The sequence below is a fragment of the Chrysochloris asiatica genome, unplaced genomic scaffold (genome assembly GCF_000296735.1).
Source record: "Chrysochloris asiatica unplaced genomic scaffold, ChrAsi1.0 scaffold00134, whole genome shotgun sequence".
NCBI classification, from domain to species: domain Eukaryota; kingdom Metazoa; phylum Chordata; class Mammalia; order Afrosoricida; family Chrysochloridae; genus Chrysochloris; species Chrysochloris asiatica.
This window is the reverse complement of record NW_006408652.1, coordinates 9,109,018-9,129,264: the sequence shown is the minus strand read 5'-3', so window position 1 is coordinate 9,129,264 and position 20,247 is coordinate 9,109,018. Positions and strand designations below refer to the sequence as shown.

General features: G+C 41.5%; 1 protein-coding gene across 1 annotated transcript in view; it reads right to left on the bottom strand.

Annotated features, from left to right (window-relative positions):
• AFF2 (AF4/FMR2 family, member 2) overlaps positions 1 to 20,247 on the bottom strand; it is a 559,120-nt gene that overhangs the window by 43,533 nt on the left and 495,340 nt on the right. The window contains exons 10-12 of the mRNA XM_006869732.1: positions 13,252 to 13,411; positions 10,034 to 11,032; positions 9,018 to 9,139 (exon numbers count right to left, since the gene is read on the bottom strand). Coding sequence (XP_006869794.1) covers positions 9,018 to 9,139; positions 10,034 to 11,032; positions 13,252 to 13,411 — 1,281 coding nt within the window. The remainder of the gene's footprint in view (positions 1 to 9,017; positions 9,140 to 10,033; positions 11,033 to 13,251; positions 13,412 to 20,247) is intronic.

Genomic DNA, 20,247 nt, shown 5'->3' with positions numbered 1-20,247 from the left:
CTTTTCTTGGACAACTAATATTGTATTCTACAGCCAGTCACTTTTCATGATTATTGACTACAATTTTCAATAGCAAATTAAGTCAACAAGAATTTATGTTTTCCTCTTGGTCAATTTCAGTCAGTGTCTAGAAAGAATAGATTTATAATATCTCAAAGCAACAACTCAAAGTTGAACAAGCATTCAAGTGGTCTGGTTTCCTTAACTGGTAGAAGTCAATACCGTCTTCTCGTTCTACTTTCCCTGTACTGTACAAATTTGCCAATTGTAGTAAGATTTGTCATTGTTTCAACCTTTTAATTCACAGACGTGGACCTATGTAAATGTTTGACAGAGTCTTGAATTTGCATGATGAGTGTTAAGAATCTGATTCAGGTCCTTCCCAAATTAGAAATGCTTATAAGGTGAGAATTGATTTCCTAATTACTAGAAAGTCAGAAAGACTGTAAAGACCATGAATAAAACACCATATGTGTTTTATTCTAAATGTCTAAAATCAAATTATTAGACATTTACTTAATATCTGGTTATCTCTCTTCCATGGGATGGGGCAATGTGTATCTAGGAACAATATCGATGGAGACTGATGATTATAGTAGTACCCTGCTGCCCCGACTTTTCTTTTTTTCAGTTTGGTGATTCTTATAATTTATATATATATTATAGTGGTGAAATATATACCACAATAATTTAGCCCTTTTAGACCTTTCTAAGTGAGCAATTTAGCAGCCTTAATTATATACCCTATGATGTGCAACCATCATTACCACGTATTTCCAAACATTTTCCATCGCCTGCAAAAGAAACTCAGTACCACTTAAGCAGTCACTTCCCAGCTAGTGATGGTTTAAGTTGTTGATGCTGTCTCGGCTCCTGGTACCCATGAATAAACTTTGCTCTCTCTATATTTGCTAGTCTACATATTTTGTTTAAGGAGCTCTAGTAGTGTAGTGGTTACGAATCGGGCTGCTAACCTCAGGGTCAGCAATTCGAAACTACCAGCTGTTCCATGGGAGAAAGATGAGGCTTTCTGCTCCCATCAAGATTTACAGCCTCAGAAACCCTGTACAGGGTCGCTATGAGTCGAAACCGACTCCACGGCACATAACAACAAGAACATATTTTGTTTAAGTGGAATTATATAAAACTTGTCGCTTTTGTGATTGACTTATGTCACTCAGAATACTGTTTTCAAGGTCCATCCATATTGTGACATATACCAGAACTTCAATGCCTTTATGGTTGAATTATATTACATTGCACAGATAGATCACATTCTGCTTATCCACTCATCAGTTGATGGATACTTGGCTTGTTTCACCTTTTGGCTACTGTGGATAGTGCTTCTATGAAAAACACATGGTGTATGTGTGTCTGTGTTGTTTCTTACAAGTCTTCTGGGACTTGAAAAGGAGTGCCCTAAACTGGTCAAAGCCTGGGAGCCAAGCATCTATTGCCATCTCAGCGATATCATTTAAGTTCTTCTTTCTTGCAACGGAGAAGAGTCCCCAGAATGACCATGTGTGACCATGGGTACAAGTATGTTTCCCTATATGCCATAACCACCCTGAGGCGAAGGGGGTTGGCTTGTTCCACTGGGAGAGTTTCTATTTTTGAGAATTCCAAGCATGTACAGGTATGTTTCAGAGCATAGTTCTACTAGGTAATACAGATGAACCTCACTTGGAATTCTCGGAGAGGGGGCAACCCAAGCTCAATTCTCCTTAGTAAAGAGAGTAAGGCCAATGGCAATTGCTCTCTTCCTACTTTTTATCACTTCATTGCAAATATCTTTTTTAAACAACAAAAAAGATTACTATGAACATGGACCTCACCAGATGGAATACACAGAAATCAGACTGACTATATCTGTGGAAAAAACTCCATATCATCAGCTAAAACAAGGCCAGGAGCAGACTGTGGAACAGAACATCAATTGTTCATATGCAAATTCAGGATGAAGCTGAAGAAAATGAAACAAGTCCACGAAAGCCAAAATATTACTTTGAATGTATACCACCTGAATTTAGAGATCTTCTGAAGAACAGATTTAATGCATTAGACACTTAGGACCAAAGACCAGAAATGCTATAGGATGACATCAAGGATATCATACAGGAAGAAAGCAACAGGTCATTGAGAAGACAAGAAAGAAGGAAAAGCTAAAAATGGATGTCAGAAGAGACTCTGAAATTTGCTCTACAGTATAGAGATGCCAAAACAAATGGAAGAAGTGAGGAAGTACAAGAGCTGAACAGAAAATTTCAAAGGTCAGCTCAAGAAGACAAAGTCAAAAGTGCAAAGACCTAGAATTAGAAAGCCAAAGGAGAAGAACACACTCAGCATTTTTCAAGCTGAGGGAAGTGAAGAAAAAATTCAAACCTCAACTTGCATTATTGAAGGATTCTCTAGGTAAATTACTGAATGATGACAAAAGCATCAAAAGAAGATGGAAGGAATAGACAGTCACTATACCAAAAAAGGAAAGGTTGCTGTTCAACCAGTTCAAGAGGCAGCATAGGATGAAAAGCCAATGATCCTGAAGGAAGAAGTCCAAGGTGCACTGAAGGCATTGGCAAAGATCAACACACTGGGAATTGATGGAAAACAAATTGAAATTGTGCAACAAACTGATGCAGCACTGGAGGCACTCACTCATCTATGCTAAGAAATCTGGAAGAAAACTATCTGGTAACTTGACTGGAAGAGATCCGTATTTGTGCCCATTCAAAAGATAGGTGACCCAACAGAATGCAGAAATCATCGAATAATATCACTGATATCCCATGCAAATAAAGTTTTTTTAACTAAAGGTAATACAAAAACCATATACTGACAGAGAACTTCCAGAGGCTCAAGCCAGATTCAGGACTTGGAATGAGGGGTATCATTGATGATGTCCGATGGATCTTGGCTGAAAGCAGAGAATACCAGAAAGATGTTTACCTGTGCTTTATTGACTGACTATGCAAAGGCTTTTGGTTGTGTGGATCATGACAAGCTATGGAAAACATTGCAAGGTATGAGTATTCTGGAACACTTAATTGTGCTCATGAGGAATATGTACATAGACCAAGAGACAGTTATTCAGACAGATCAAGGGAAGACCTAATGATTTAAAATTAGGAAAGGTATGCTCCAGGGTTATATTCTTTCATCATACTTATTCAATCTGTATGCTGACAAAAAAAAAAAAAAATCGAGAAGCTGGATTATATGAAGAAAAACGTGGCATTGGGATTGGAGAAAGACTCATTAACTACCTGTGATATGCAGACAATAAAACCTTACTTGTTGCAAGTGAAGAGGACTTAAAATACTTACTGATGAAGATCAAAGAATACAGAATTCAATATGTGTTTCACCTTAATGTAAACAAAAACAAAAATCCTCACCACTGGACCAATAAACAACATCCATACAAAAGCAGAAAAGATTGAGGTTGTCAAAGCCTTCATTTTGCTCAGATCATCCATCAACTCTCAAGGAAGCAGCAGTCAAGAAATCAAAAGACGTATTGCATTAGGCAAATCTACCACACAAGACCTCTTTAAAGTGTTGAAGAGCAAACATATCAGTTTAAGGATTAAGGTGCGCCTTGGTATTTTCAGTAACCTCATATGCATGTGAAAGTTGGACCGTAGAAGAATTGATGCCTTTGCGTTATGGTGTTGAAGGAGAATGTTAAAAGTACCATGGGCTGTCAAAAGAACCAACAGATCTGTGTTGGAAGAAGTACAGCCAGAGAGCTCCTTGGAAGCCAGGATGGCCAAACTTTGTCTTTCATACTTCGGACATATTATCAGGAGGGACCAGTCACTGGAAAAGAATATTATGTTTTGTAAAGTGGAGGGTTGGAGCAAAAGCAGAAGACCCCCATGGAGATGGATTGGCACACTGGAGGCAACGATGGGCATAGAAATTGGAGGTTGGCAGATGGCCCAGGACCAGGCAGTGTTTCGTTCTGTTGTGCATAGGGTCGCTATGAGTCAGTATTGACTCAATGGCACCTAACAACCGCAACTTTTTATCACAAAATAATCAAGGATCCAGACAAATAAAAATGTAAGTTGATAACATTTTTCCAACATCTTATCTATAGCAGACTGAAGCCGTTCACTGATGTTAAACAGGAATCTATGAAATAAATTGTTAGCAGCAGCTAGCCAGATTGCCTCTCTGCTCTGGGCTGTTAATAGGCTCTGAAACTGGTCTTTGATGGAAGTAATCTCTAATTTTACATGAATTTATGGCAATAATTACCCAGGCAGAATGGTTAAAGCATCTGACATGATTGTTAGTTATATTATAAGACAGAAGAATGTAGTCAAAATTACTTGCTATAAACAGAGAGCAGGACTTCTTGAGAGAAAGCTGATGCAGTTTGAGTGAGGGGGAAGCTCTGCTGCCTGATTCTGGTACCTTCCACTGAGAGGGAGCAGTCAGAAGAGGTGCCAGATGGTTGGAATGAATTTATCCATCCTAGGACATAGAGTTCTGGTAGCGTAGTGGTTACGAATCGGGCTGCGAACCTTAAGGTCAGCGGTTCGAAACTACCCGCCGCTCCGCGGGAGAAAGATGAGGCTTTCTACTCCCATAAAGATTTACACCCTCGGAAACCCTGTACAGGGTCGCTATGGGTCGGAACCGACTCGACGACACTTAACAACAACAACAACAAGGACATAGAGTTGCCCCAAGTAAAGGTTAGTTCCCAGACCCTCATTTCTCTGCCCTCATAAAGTGTGTCCTTCTCCTGATCCCCATGGGGTTCAGGAGTTAACGTCTCTCGCTTCAAGGCAATCAGAAGCTCCTCAGAAACCCTAGGCAGGGTTGCTATGAATTGGAACCAACTTGACAGCACTTAACAACAACAACAACAAAGACACCAAAGAGAAAACAGCTGGGGTTGCTCTTCCAGGGCAAATGTTTCTTTATTCACCATCATAACTGAAGGTTCTCCAGTAGCAAGTGATCTGGTAACATGAGAAGTGTCTTTGGATACTTCCCTTTTATGTATTATTTACTTCCTGTTTTCGCTTAGCGCTAAAGGCTTATTTGGGCTGATTTCTGAAATCAATCTGAGTGGGAGTAGAGAAATGTTGCTTAAAAAGCATATGTTGCCACCCTAATCTGGTAGCTGATATTGCACCCTTTAGTCCACCTTTTTAGACCAGTGTTTAGGTACAACTGTCTGGCATGGATGAAGTGACTCCTTCATGGAGTCCTACTGTGAGAAGATTTTTCCCATTGATTCTTATTGGGATCTCTTATGAGTCTGAACAATTGAACCATCTTATAAGAACAATCAAGATGGCAGATCGGGTAGATGTGCAGTGAGGAGCTCCATCACCAACAACACAGAATACCGGGCAAAGCAGGCTCAGGGGATGGTGCTAGAACTCTGAACCACATGTAAAGGAATATTTAGAAGATTGGAAGGCTTACAGCTAGGGGAATTTGTAGGAGAATCAAGAAATCCATTGTTTTCTAATTCAAGACACTCAACTATTCCTGGAGCCGCCATCTTGGGACAGAATAAGTGGGAGAAGGACCAGAACAGCCACGAAAGCCTGACAGAACCGAGGAGCTACAGGTGTAGACATTCTTTTTTTGGTATCTGTCCATTGTTCATTGGTCTCTCGCTGACTGCACACCTCTATTCGGGTAACTAGAGGGGATACCTGAGTGAATGGATATCCCACCTCCACCCCTGGAGGGTTCTACTATGCATGCACACAGATCTCCTCGAAATTTAAAGTGACAATTTTGACATAAAACCAAATGGCCACAACTCGTCTGTCTGTTGTACAGTGGTGGCTTGTGAGTTGCTGTGATTCTGAGGGTTATGCCACTGGTATTTTAAATAACCAGCAGGGTCACCTATGGTGGACAGGTTTCAGATGAGCTTCCAGAGAAAGACAGACTAGGAAGAAAGAGTGACGAACTACTTCCGAATCTTTAGTCACTGAAAACCTATGAATAGCATAGAAACACTGTCAGATACAGTGTCAGAAAATGAGCCCCTCAGGTTGGAAGGCACTCAAAATGGGACCGCGGAAGAGCTGCCTCCTCAAATTAGAGTTGACCATGATGGCGTGAATGGAGTTAAGCTCGTGGGAGAAAAGCCCACAGAACCTTCATTTACTGATGGGGCACAACTCAAAATGAAGAGAAACAGCTGTAAACATCCATTGAAAATCGGAACATGGAATGTACGAAGTATGAATCTGGGAAAATTGGAAGTTGTCAAAAATGAAATGGAACACATAAACATTGATATCTTAGGCATTAGTGAGTTGAAATGGACTGATATTGGCCATTTTTGAATCTGACAACCACATGGTTTCCTATGCAGGGAATGACAAATTGAAAAGGAATGGTGTTGCATTCATCGTCAAAAAGGACGTATCGAGATCAGTCATGAGGTACACCGCTGTATGTGATAGGATAATATCCATGCGCCTACTGGGAAGCCCAGTTAATACCACTATTATTCAAATTTTGCACCAACCACTAAAGCTAGTGAAGATGAAATAGAAGAATTCTACCAACTTCTTCAATCTGAAATTGATCAAACATGCAATCAAGATGTATTGATCATTACTAATGATTGGAATGCAAAGGTTGGGAGCAAAGAAGAAGGACCAGTAGTTGGAAAATATGGCCTTGGTGACAGAAATGATGCTGGGGATGGCATGAGAGAATTCTGCAAAACCAGTGATTTGTTCATTTCAACGAACCTTCTTTAGACAGTGTAAGAGACGACTATACACATGGACCTCACCAGATGGAATACATCAAAATCAAATTGACTACATCTGTGGAAAGAGAAGATGGAAAAGCTCCATATCATCAATCAAAACAAGGCCACGGGCAGACTGTGGAACAGACCATCAATTACTGATATGCAAATTCAAACTGAAGCTGAAGAAAATGAAAACAAGTCCATGAGAGCCAAAATATGACCATGATTTTTCCCACCTGAATTTAGAGATCTTCTGAAGAACAAATCTGATACATTAAACACTAAAGACCGAAGACCAGAAGAGTTGTGGGATGACATCAAGAACATCATATGTGAAGAGAGCAAAAAGTCATTAAGAAGACCAGAAAGAAGGAAAAGGTCAAAATGGATGTCAGAAGAGACTCTGAAACTTGCTCTCCAGTGTAGAGATGCTAAAGCAAATAGAAGAAATGAGGAGATCCAAGAGCTGAACAGAAAATATCAAAGATTAAAGTCAAATATTACAACAAAATGTGCAAAGATCTGGAATCAGAAAACCAAAAAGGAAGAACACACTCAGCATTTCTCAAGCTGGGGGAACTGAAGAAAAAATTCAAGCCTCGACTCTTGTTATTGAAAGATTCTCTGGGTAAATTATTGAATGATGCAGAAAGCATCAAGAGAAGATGGAAGGAATACACAGTCACTGTACCGAAAGGAAATGGTTAATGTTCAACTGTTTCAAGAGGTAGCATATGATCAAGAGCCAATGATATTCAGGGCGGAAGTCCAAGGTGCATTGAAGGAATTGCCAACAACAAGGCACCAGGAATTGATGGAATAAAATTTGAACTCTTTCAAGAAAGTGAGGCAGCACAGGAGGCACTCACTCATCTCTGCCAAGAAATCTGGCCGAATGATTGGAAGAGATCCATATTTGTGCCCATTCCAAAGAGAGGCGACCCAACAGACTGCGGAAATCATCGGATAATCTCTTTGATATCCCATGTGAGTAAAGTTTTGCTTAAGGTAATACAGAAACAGCTACAACCATACATTGATAGAGAACTTCCAGAGGTTCAAGCTGGATTCAGAAGAGGCCGTGGAACTAGAGATATCATTGCTGATATCCGATGGATCTTGGCTGAAAGCAGAGAATATCAGAAAGATGTTTACCTGTCCTCTATTGACTACGCAAAGGCTTTCGATTGTGTTGAACATGACAAGCTATGGACAACATTGTAAAGTATGAGTATTCTGGAACACTTAATTGTACTCATAAGGAATCTGTACCTGGACCAAGAAGCAGTTGTTCAAACAGAACATGGGAACACTGAATGATTTAAAATTAAGAAAGGTGTGCAACAAGGTTGTATTCTTTCACCATATTCATTCAACCTGTAGGCTGAGCAAATAATCCGAGAAGCTGGGTTCTATGAAGAAAAACATGGCATCAGGATTGGAGGAAGACTCATTAACAACCTACGATATGCAGACGATACAACCTTGGTTGCTGAAAATGAAGAGGGCTTGAAACATTTACTGATGAAGATCAAAGACCACAGCCTTCGATAATGGGTTGCATCTCAATGTCAAGAAAACAGAAATCCTCCCCACTGGACCAATAAACAACATTCTTATAAATGGAGAAAAGATTGGAGGTGTCAAGGACTTCATTCTTCTTGGATCAGCTATCAACACTCATGGAAGCAGAAGTCAAGAGATCAGACAACGTATTGCATTAGGCAAATCTGCTGCACAGGAACTTTTTTAAGTGTCGAAGAGCAGAGATCTCAGCTTGAGGACTAAGGTGCAGCTGACCCAAGCCATGGTATTTTCAATAACCTCGTATGCATGCGAAAGCTGAACAGTGAATAAGGAAGATCGTAGAAGAATTGATTCCTTTGAATTACGGTGTTGGGGCAGAATACTAAAGTGCCATGGGCTGCCAAAAGAACCAATAGACCTGTTTTGGATGAAGTGCAGCCAGAGTGCTTTTTAGAGGCCAAGATGGCCAAACTTCGTCTCTCATAGTTTGGACATATTGTCAGGAGGGAAAAGTGGCTGGAAAAGGATATCATGCTTGGTAAGATGGAGGGTCAGAGAAAAAGAGGAAGAGTCCCAACGAGATGGATTGGCCAGGTGGCAGCATCGATGGACTCAAGTGTGGCAACCGTAGTGAGGTTGGCCCAGGATCGGACATTGTTTTGTTTTGCTGTGCATAAGGTCGCTATGAGTCGGTGCCGACTCGATGGCACCTATCAACAACATGAGAACAGAGTAAACTCACTCTTTAGTGTTCGGAGGCTTATGGGGTGGGGCTGGTGAGATGCAAGGTGGGAGCAGGCATATCGTGGTGGTTTCCTCCAGGCGTTGCTTCTTCTCAGGAATTTTCTCTGCAACTTCTGTTGGCTTTAAGAAGAAGAAGAAGAAAAACAACAACAACAAAATACACAGATCTTGAAATGTTTAGTATCTTCAGACAACCATGTTGTACACATTTTAAAAAGTCAATACTGTAGACAGTTTACTCCTATTTTAATTTCTTGATTGGGTGGAGAATTTAACATGCACATTTGATGGAACAGAAGAAACAGTCAGTCTCACCTTGCTTAGTCCTACTAAGGAGTGATGTGAACCTTTGATTAAAGATGGAGTGATACAGAAATTTCATAACAAAAGTGAAAGAGAATCTGTAATTTCCAGACATTTCTCTCATCAACAGTCCCTCTACAAATGAGTAGTTTGGAACTAACATTGCAACTCTTGACATACATCCTGTCCAAGCAGCATGGGGACTGTGGGTGACTAGAGGTTGCTTATGCAATCAACAACATGCAAAGAAATTAACATGTGCAAGGCATTCCTTCGGACCTTTGCGTGGGCTAGCTCTGAAGGTACACTTTTATCACTGGTTGAACTTTTGTCATCACAAAGAATGACCTAAACTGTGAGAAAATAAATGTTTGTTCTTTCAAAGCCACCCACTTGTGGAACATCCATTCCAACAGTATATGATAACCAAGACAGTAAGGAAGATATCTTCATAATCATCTTTCCTACAGACCATAATTCTTCATGAGCCTTAACTGGCTGCTCACACCATTGGTTGCCAAACCCTGAGCATTTCTAGCACTTCCTCCTTGGTCATGTGAAATCATGCATTCCTCATGGAAGGCAGTGTTTACTTCACTCAAACCTGTAATCCATTGCCATTGGCCTCCTTGAAAATGAGACTTAATACCAAGATAGCCAAAAGACATTCACTGCTAAGGATCAGTTGGGAGGCCTCTAAGAACAGCTTACCTTGTGCTTACGCTTGCCCTTAGGGGCGGGCTTTTCTGCAGCTGGGGCAGTAGTCTGACGCTTGGGTTTTGAGGCAGTTTCTTTGTGGTCTGGTTTGGTGGGTGCAACTTGGAATGAGCTGTGACCAGGTACTCTAGAGAGCAAGTCAAGATTAATCTTCACCCAGAGATTTTTCAGATTCTCATGATCTCCTATAGGAGACAGCAGTTCAGTATGCAGTACAGGGAGGGGTGAAAAAGTTGGCTCCTCATTAGTGATGGTTATGTTATTGTTGAGGTTGTCATTGGTTCTGGTGCTAAGAGTCAGGCTGGCACCACAGGTATCCTTGGATTTGGCAAAGATTCCTCCAGAAGGTAAGACTTTGATCTGCAGGGACTCTTCCTGATCTGTGTTGGAATCAGACGTCGATGAATCCGTTTCAATGAATTCCCGGGACTTAGGCACCGTCTTGCCAGGCCCTCGATACTTCTTCTTCTCACTAGTCAAGGAGATGTTAGGCCTTGGTTCTTTCCTTGGGGCTGGCTTGTGGGCAGTGGCTTTGTTGCGACCTCTGGGTGGATCAGGAAGCTCCACGCTTTCTTTTTCTTTGGGAGTACTGCTGGTAATATTTGGTTTGGGCCAAGGAAAGTCATCAATGCTGCTGTTCTTCTCCGTCTTTTTGGGCTGTTTTTTCCCGATTGTCCTTGGAGAGGATGCCTCAAGGGTTGTTGATAATTTATGCTTCAAAGCCTTCGTTTCTGGGTTTTTCAGTGTGGGCCGTGGACGGGATTTCTCCCGAATGAGAGTGAGGAGAGGTCGTCTCTCTTTGGGTTCAGCCAGGACCTGGCTGGGGTTCGTCTTCATTTTCACCTGGGCTTCTGTTGGTTGGATGATTGGAGGAGGCAGAGAAATTGTTTCCATTGGTGTTTCATTTTGTCCACAAATGAATGACTTGTTCTGGGATGTCACTTTGTTAAGCCATTTATCCAGCTGCCACTTGTTGGTGGAGGGTGGCTCAGGCTGCAGATTGAGACAAGCAGGAAGAATTAATTTAACATTTAGGAAGAATGTTAAATGTCCAGGACCCAGATTGAATGCTACTAAAGCTTTGGATTTCAAGTGACCACACTCACACACACTCATGCACAAACACTCCACATTAATCAAATTACCCAGATTGCCAGAAACTCCATAAAATCACCTTAGTCTATTTATTCAAACTAATTTCTCCCTTCCTCTGAATGTATTGTCTGCTTTGGCCAGAAAGGAGAAATTTATTCCAGAGAGTGGGCATGGGGACCTTGCAAGGAAAACTATTCCCACAACCCTTTGGGGGACTCATTACTCAACCTCTCACCGGGAATCAGAGGTAATGGTGTCTAATACTGAAGGGAAATGTACATGGGCCTCCATCTGCCAGAGTGCCATGCCTCCTGTATGATGCTGTCATCCACAGCACACACAGAAGGCCCTTTGTATTTCTACTGAAGGATGAAAATAGCTGACTTTCCAAAAGACCCCTGCACTTTCCTTGGTGTATGGGCAATAACAAATTTAGGGGGACATGCATGCAAACATTAGCATCCACTGTTAAGGCATGAAAATGAGACGTTCAATTCAGGTCCTTGGTTTCCACCTCGAAATCCTGCTGGTTGAACTGAAAGAATCATTTTTATTAGAAGCAATCTTTTGAAAGCCATCAGCTGAGGCTCATGGCACTGGCCAACAGAGGGTGACAGAATTTAAAACACTCGAGTAGCTGTGACCCCAACCTACACAGGACAATGGTGGGTAGGAGGCAAGCAGTCTGTACTGACTGCCACTGTGGGCAGCATAGCCCCAGGGTTCAGGACACCTGCTTGGATAACATCCTAACTTGTCTACCTGTGAGAACATGCCAGAAGTTCTTATGTAACCTCTCTGAACCTGATTCTCTCATGTGTACCCCATAGGGTTATTATGATCCTATCTCAGGCCCTTCCCAAATGAGAAATGCTACTAGGCAAACACTGGTTTCCTAACTCTTAGAAAAGCAGGGAGACTATAAAAACCACGGATAAAAACATGTTGGGAGAATAAACTCATATTACCAGACATTCACTTTACGCATGATCATTTCTTTTCTATGTGATGGGCAAGTGACAGATCTGTGGGTATCTTAGCAATGGGGGCTTTAAATGTCTCCCAAACTTCTCCCTTACTGTTGTCCCTAGTCTTTCCCTTTTGCCTGCAGTTGTCTCCACATATATGCCATTTTAGTCCCTCCTCCTTGGAATGGAGAAAGGCCTCAGAATGATCAGATTTCAGAAAATGCAAGGAAAGTGCATTGTAACATGCCTGGCTCATGGCTCATGTTCAACAAATGTAGCTGTTCCTTGGAAACCTTATACAGGTTTGCTCTGAATTGGAACTAACTTGATAGCATTTAACAACAATAACAATTATTAATAGTATGGAGTCCTGGTGTCACTATGGGTTAGGCATTGGGCTGCTGACCACAAAGTTGATGGTTCAAATCCACCAGCCACTCCTCAGAATAAAGATTTATAATCTCAGACACTTTATATAGGGTCACTATGAGTCAGAATTCACTCCATGGCAATGGGCTTGTTTCAGGTTTGTTAATAATAGTGGAGTCTCTGGGTGGTACAAACAGATAGTATGCTTGTCTGCTAACCAAAAGTTTGTTAGTTCAAGTCTACCTAGAGGTGCCTTAGAATAGAGGCTTGTCAGTGTACTTCTAAAAAGTCAGTGTTTGAAAACCCAATGGAGTAAAATTCTACCCTGACGTACATGGAGTCCCCATGCGTCGGAGTCCACGTGAGCGTGACTGGTTTGTGTTGGAATTCTAACTGCTAGATCTGTAGTGACATAATGTAATGCAAAAATGTCATGCTAATGAGGCCATACTAGTGTAGGGTGTATCCTAACGTAATCACTTCTGAGCTATAAAAAGAGCAGATAAACTCAGAGACAAGGAAGTACAGACAGAGAAGACAGATGCCACATACAGATCACTAAAGAACCAAGGACTTACAATAGCTCAAGGTTACAAGGCTCTTCCCCCAGGCCTACAGAGAGTCCCCTGAATTCAGACTTCTAGCTTCTCCGAACTCTTAGAAACGAAATGCCTGGTCGTCAAAGCCACCCCTGTGGTATTTGTGTTCCTGCAGGCCTATGTAACTAAGACAGAGTAGATCAGGGACACACACAGACATACTGGCTAGGGCCCCACCCACCTCTGGAGTGGCCACACGAGGGGCTTCATTGGATTCACTGTCTGTGGTACTGCTTTCGGTATCTGAGTCGGACTCGGAGCTGCTCTCTGAGTCGCTGGAGCTTCCAGATCCTCCATTGGCTTGCACTGTGGGTGGGAGTTGAGGTGTAGCCACCAGTAGGCTGAAAGAAAAATCATATCATTCATTGCTTAATTCAGTCTCAAACCAGATGGAGAACAGTCCAGTAAGCACATGCTCACCAAGGACCTGTGATCCTCTAGCTAGGCAGGGGGGTGGCACTGTCCCCATGGAACAAATGGAAAACATGAGACTCAGGAGCCCCTGTGATCTCCCCAATGGCAAAGGTTTGATCAGAAGCAGGGTTGAATGTGGGTTCCCTGAGTTTCATCACACTGCTGCCGTCCCAGGAAAGCCTGGACCACATCACTCCATGTGGAAACTTACCCACCCACTGTGCGCAGACACAGAAGTATAGCCATCCATTCTCAATGATCCCATTTTGCATTTTCGTTTTTATGTATACAACTTTTTCTTTTCTGTTGCCATCTTACAGTACAGTCCTATCTCTAAGAAAGGGGGAGCTCAATGCCTTATTTTGAAATCGAGGACCTGTCAAAAAGCCAACTAGAAACTTGGCCTCACAGCTCCCCACAGGGCTGCAGCTACACAAGGCACACCCACTGTGCTGTATCCAGGATCCAGTCCTGATGTGACTAGACTTGGACCTCTCTTGTTATTTGTTGGGCGAATGAATAAGGAAATGAGACGAGACCCCCCTCTCTATCATAATTCTTTAAAAAAACCAAAACTTTTTACTGTGAATTGGGCAAGGTTTACAGAGAACCATCTCCAGAATGAAGCCTCACTCCTCTCACTTTCTTCTTGTGTTTCCTGTCTCCATTCCTCCTTCTTTCCTAACCCTTATTACCTTCTAAATTTTGTTCTTGGACAAATGCTGTTCTTTTGATCTCAAATGGCTAATTGTTGTAATGAGTGGGTGATTCCCTAGTGTTATTGTTCATCTTACAGGTTTGTCTATTGTTGGTCTGAAAACTGAACTATGGGGGTGAGTTCAGATCTTGGTTTAAAGGGTGACTAAAGCCATAGTTCTGGTAGCGTAGTGGTTACGAATCAGGCTGCTAACCTCAGGGTCATCAGTTCGAAACTACCAGCTGTTCTACAGGAGAAAGATGAGGCGTTCTGCTCCTGTAAAGATTTACAGCCTCGGGAACCCTGTACAGGGTCGCTATGAGTTGGAACCGACTCCACGGCACATAACAACAACAACAAAGCCATAGTTGGACAGTGAATAAGGAAGAACATAGAAGAATGGATGCATCGAGTTATGGTGTTGGAGGGCAATAAAGTACCATGGGCTGCCAGAAGAACAAATAGATCTATGTTGGAAGAAGTACAGCCAGAGTGCTCCTTGGAAGTCAGGATGGCCAGACTGCCTCTCTCATACTTCAGACATATTGTCAGGAAGGACCAGTCCCTGGAGAAGAACATCATGCTTGGTAAAGAGGAGGGCCAGAGAAAAAGAGGAAGACCCCCAAAGAGATCAATGGCAGCAACAATGGGTTCAAACGTAGCAACGATTGTGAGGTTGGCCTGGGACCAGGCAGTGTTTCATTCTGTTATGCATAGGGTCACTATGAGTTGGTACTGACTTGATCACACCGAACAACAACATTAACAAAGCCATAGTCTCAGAAGCTCTATCAGTATCCATCTGAGCAGTAAGCCTGGTCTTTTTGTTAACTATCATAATTTTTGTAAACTCTTTTAAAAAACTCTTACCAGAAAGTGTGCTAAGGGACTGGTTATCTCTCAGGTTTGATTTTGCATATGGAGAGCTGACTAGGCAAACCATGTGAAAGTGTACACCATTGGCAATTCTGTCTTCATATATCATTGATATGCCTCCTTAAAAATCCTTTGACCTTTGGACTGAGTTTTTCTTGTCTTTTCTCTTCTTTGGGGCTCAAAACTTTTGAGAGTGTTCTTATTTCCCCTCTGTCATTTCACCCATTTCTTACTTGAGCGCCCAGCTTGGCTTGGGGTGAGAGGTAGACTGAGCCTCACAGACTCCTAGCTCCTAGCCGTGTGTCCCTCCTCACACGCACACACCTGTTCCTGGAGGTTACCTACAAGGGGACTACCAAAGGTTTGTGGAAACAATATATTAACTTTAATTTTTCTATGAACTTATTGAAGCCTCCTTGTATATTCTCACCTCTAAACCTGGGAAAGGGGGACTTCAAGGACCCTCCAAAAACTGGTACCCCAAAGAGTTCATGTCTCCATCCTATTCCCGCACCTTAGCTTCTTCACCAACACCGCAGCTTTTCGCCACTGAGCTGGAGCCATGCTCAGGAACAGGACTGCTTTGAACCTGGTTTAGTCTTTGTATTCGCCCCTACCCTGTGAGAATGTCTTTTCATTCCTTCAGCCTTCCATGTCTTTGTTGTTGTTAAACGCCATAGAGTTGGTTCTGACTCATAGTGACCCTGTATAGGGTTTCCAAGGAGCCCACCTTGCGGTTCACAGTCTAGTGCTAATCCTACAGACTTCCCTTTATTCTTCCAGGTAGGCCTTATCTTTCATATAATGGAACACATTTTAGAATGTTATCTGCTAAGTAAATGCTACCAAGTGATTAGGGGAAGCACAGGGAAATCTGTATCCCCCGGGATGTGTGTGTGTGTGTGTGTGTGTGTGTGTGTGTGTGTGGGAGAGAGAGAGAGAGAGAGAGAGAGAGAGAGAGAGAGAGAGAAAGCAAGTGAGATCAAATGAGTGTAGGGGAAGGGAACCTACAATTCAGAGTTTTTATTCCTCTACATTATTTTGCTTTTTTTTTTTTAAACATCACTAATGACTCCACAAGGAGCTCTGGTAGTGTAGTGGTGCTAACCTCAAGGTCAGGAGTTCGAAACTACCAGCTGTTCCGCGGAAGAAAGATGAGGCTTTCTGCTCCCATAAAGATTTACAGCCTCAGAAACCCTGTGCAGGGTCACTATGAGTCAGAACTAGCTCCACGGTACTTAACAACAACAACAACTACGACGACGACGACGACTCCACATTTATGCAAAGCACATTTCAAATCAAAACAATTGTTTTTGAAGTTAGTTATTGAAGAAGTGTATCAAAGTGGAGCTAACCCAGACCCTGTGTTAACCTGGCTTCAATTCTATCCAGTAAAGTTTCAAATACAACAGAGAGCCTCTCTGATACTGAAAAGAAGGTATTGGACTGAGGGAGAAGACTGATTTTTGACCCATGTTTATGATTTTTAAGTGAAAAGGCCATGTCTTAATTGTTCTTTCCATCTAATTGATGACTCATAATGTCACCCTAATATTGCCCAATAATAGTCTAGATTTACTATGGAATATTTCTGCATAGATTTTCTGTTTCATATGTATTATTAGATTAGTTTTGAGCAACTTCTATAAGAAACAAAACAATCACAAGGATTATTCCAACAAAATCAAATGTATTCTATTAAAAAACAGAAGTTTTTATCAACAGACATTTTTATCAAACTCATTTCTTACATAAATCAAAAGAAATGCTTCATGGACTTAGTAGGAGATTTGGTATGTGTCTGTGTGTGTTTCCCCCACAGCTCTTGGGGGAAAGATGCATATTTTGATGTTCAGATTGTTTTAATTTAAGAAGACAATGTGGTGAAAAAATACCCTATCTGGAGCTGTAGGATAAGCACTAGGGTGTGAACTACAAGGTTTGTAGTTCAAATCCACCAACTGCTCCTAAGAAACCCTGTACAGGGTGGCCATGATTCAGAATCTACGTAATGACACTTAACAACAACAACATATATAATACCATAGTGGGGTCTTGAGAAGCACCCCTTAAAAAGCTCATTAACATCATTGTAATTATGTTATTGCAGCAATGTTAATAACACTCACAGTGAGACTGGAAATTATTTTCCTTAAAACTTCTTACAGATCAATCTATTGCTGTGTCCACACCTCAGATCCCATGCCCAGTCAACGTTGATGATGACCACTTAGGGAAAACTAGTGTAGGTAAAACAGAATGACGTATATCACCTTTCATACATCATACCACAGTACTTTGTAATACTGATAGACATAGATACTTGAGGATAAAGACAGACTCTAATTCAGAAAGGATATCTTGAGAACTCAGACTTGGGGTGAGGGACTTCAATGCCTTAATGAGAAATCCCTCATCTCTCTAGGCAGTGTTTGTGGGAGGGAATGACACTGGTTTAAAATGACAGCAAAATTACTCTTTTCAGAATTTTCCTGTGCCTCTACTACCCACCTGCTGCTCATGGGGTTGTTGGAGTATCTGGTTGCACCAAGTCTGCTGAGGAATGTAAGGTATGGATCTAAGTCTCGATCTCACTGCGTATAGGCCCACCAGACACCCAGTGGGCTTCTCCCAGGGACAAAACATGAGTGTCAAACTGAAACACTTCAGGGACAGGGACATGACCACAGAGAACTAGAGTGAAGAGTGAAGTGTCCAGCTGATATGAAGTAAGGGGAGATGCACAAAAACACCCAAACTTGCAGATAGTACCCAATTTGACCTAGCTTCGATGGCTCAGAACTTGACTAGAGGAAGAAAGAAGAGAAAAAAGTGTAATCTGCTACAATTTGATGAACTTGACCTATACTTATGGATGCAGTAGCTTGAAAGAGGGAACAAATCTTTACAGTAAGGATCATTCCCACCCCCTCTGTCCACAGGGTTGACAGGGATGGGCAACGTAGACATTGGCTACTCCAAATGCAGAGACTACAAAGGCACAAAGTGACTGGCTTACAAGTTTTCAAGAGGGAGCTTAGTTTCAGATGGTGCTGGGGAAGGTAGAATCTCCACTGAGTGGTTTCCAACCTGTCTAGACAGGGCTGGTGAAAGGAGATGGGGATAAGACTTTTGTGGTTCAGTAGTGAATAACTGATATCAGTACTGACTGTGAGTGTTGAAAATGTAAAGGAAAACAGTTTATAATAAAAGGTTGGGAGTGGTTGATCTTGCAGTCCAGGGGCAGAGGATCCTGGGACCATAAAGGGATAAGAGCAGAGTGCGGGACCCTATCCAGAGAAGCAGTGATGCCAGAGATGAAGGCAGAGACGATGATATGGAGAGATGGAGCATCTGGGGATTCTGGATTCAGGGAGGGAGAGGGGCTGTATGCTGTCGGCTGGGGGATAGCCTTGCAGGGTATGCCCTTTGGTTGTTTGAATGGTTATATATTCCTGAGTGCTTCGGTGTACATCAAAAAACAAAACAAAACAAAACAAAAAAACCCATAGAGGGAATGGAAGCAGGTGCTATTGGATGATGATGCATGGAGGGGATTATAGTCATTGCAATGAAATGAAAGACATTAGGATGAATGTAAACCTCATGTTCTCCCATGTAAACTATCATTCAATTCACAATAAAAATTAAACAAAACAAAACAAAACAAAACCCAACTGGAACACTGACTTCCAAAGTAGGACACACAGTAATATCAGAATGATTGTCCTTAATGGCCACACGCCTATCTAGAGTGCAATATGGAACTTAAAAATAATTGTGGTGAAACATTTATAATAAAACATTTGTTATTTCAACCAGTTTCATGTGTTCAATTCAGTACAAATTAATTACATTCACCATAGTGTTCAACCAGCACTGTTATTTATTTCCCAAACTTTTCATCACCCCAAACAGAAACTCATTAACCCTTAAACAATATCTCCCTACTTCCCTCTCCCCTTAGTCCTGGTAACTGAGAATATGCTTTTGTTGCTACACATTTGCCTATTGTAGATACTTCATATAAGTGGGATCATACATTTTCCATCCATGTCACAGCATATATCAGAAATACATTTCTCTTTATAGCTAAGTAATACTCCATTGGACGTATGAGTCATGTTTTAGTTATTCATTCATCTGTTGATGAACATGTAAGTCACACTGTGGCACTTTCAAGTTAGCAAATCATGTTATTTCACCTTCAGTTCTTCACTGAAATCTGTTTGCTGTCCATCTAGTCAAATTCTCATTTCTGCTACATTGATTTTCATAGATGACTAACTCATTTTGAAATGTATATGAAAGTGGCTATGAATGAAGCTATCTCATGCAATACTTGCTTTTGCCTAAGAGATGAAGGGCTAATGTGCAATTTGCACATTCTTCTTTCAGCAAGACTCCATTAAAATGATTTCCCACACACCATTTACTCTCATATTTTAATAAACTGCTTTAAAAAAGAATGCTAGTGGTTACAACAAAGATAATGTGTGATATTAAAAATCATTAACACTTCATATATTACACCATCCACTGTATACTTTGTAAATATTAAGAGTGCACTCTATGACTTCTTTCCTAACTTCTCTAAATAACCACATTTGTTATAACTTCAAAGCCAACTGTTCAACTCTTTCCAAGATCAGATCTTGATATTTCCTTCACATTAGGGTAAAGAATCTTTACTGACTGGCTCAAAGCTTCACTTTAATTCCAACCCCAATAGGTGTTCATGGTCACAGGCTGGACTGATAGCAAAGAACTTGGTGGTGGGGGAATATATGGCTGGAGAAGGGAATCCAAGCACAAGCCAGTAGGAGAAAAGTTGGGAGGCAATTAAGGCAGGATTGGTCTTGGTATGAAAGGCTTGAGAGAACCAAGGGAAAAAAATCTGGAAGCATTAGAGGCTTCCTGGAGAGTACTGTACCCGGAGAAGACTTTAGGTTGAGTGGGTGATTCAAAAAAGTGTGAAGGACTGATAGTGAAGCATCCAGCTGATATGAAGTGGGGGGAGATGCACAAGAATGCCCAGACTTGCATATAGTATCCATTTGACCCTTGGATGGTTTGATGATCAGAAGTCAAGTAGAAGATTAAAGAAGTTTGGTACAGGAAGCAAGTGTAATTGCTACAATTTGATGAACTTGACCTTTACTTATTGATGTGGTGTTGTTGTTGTTA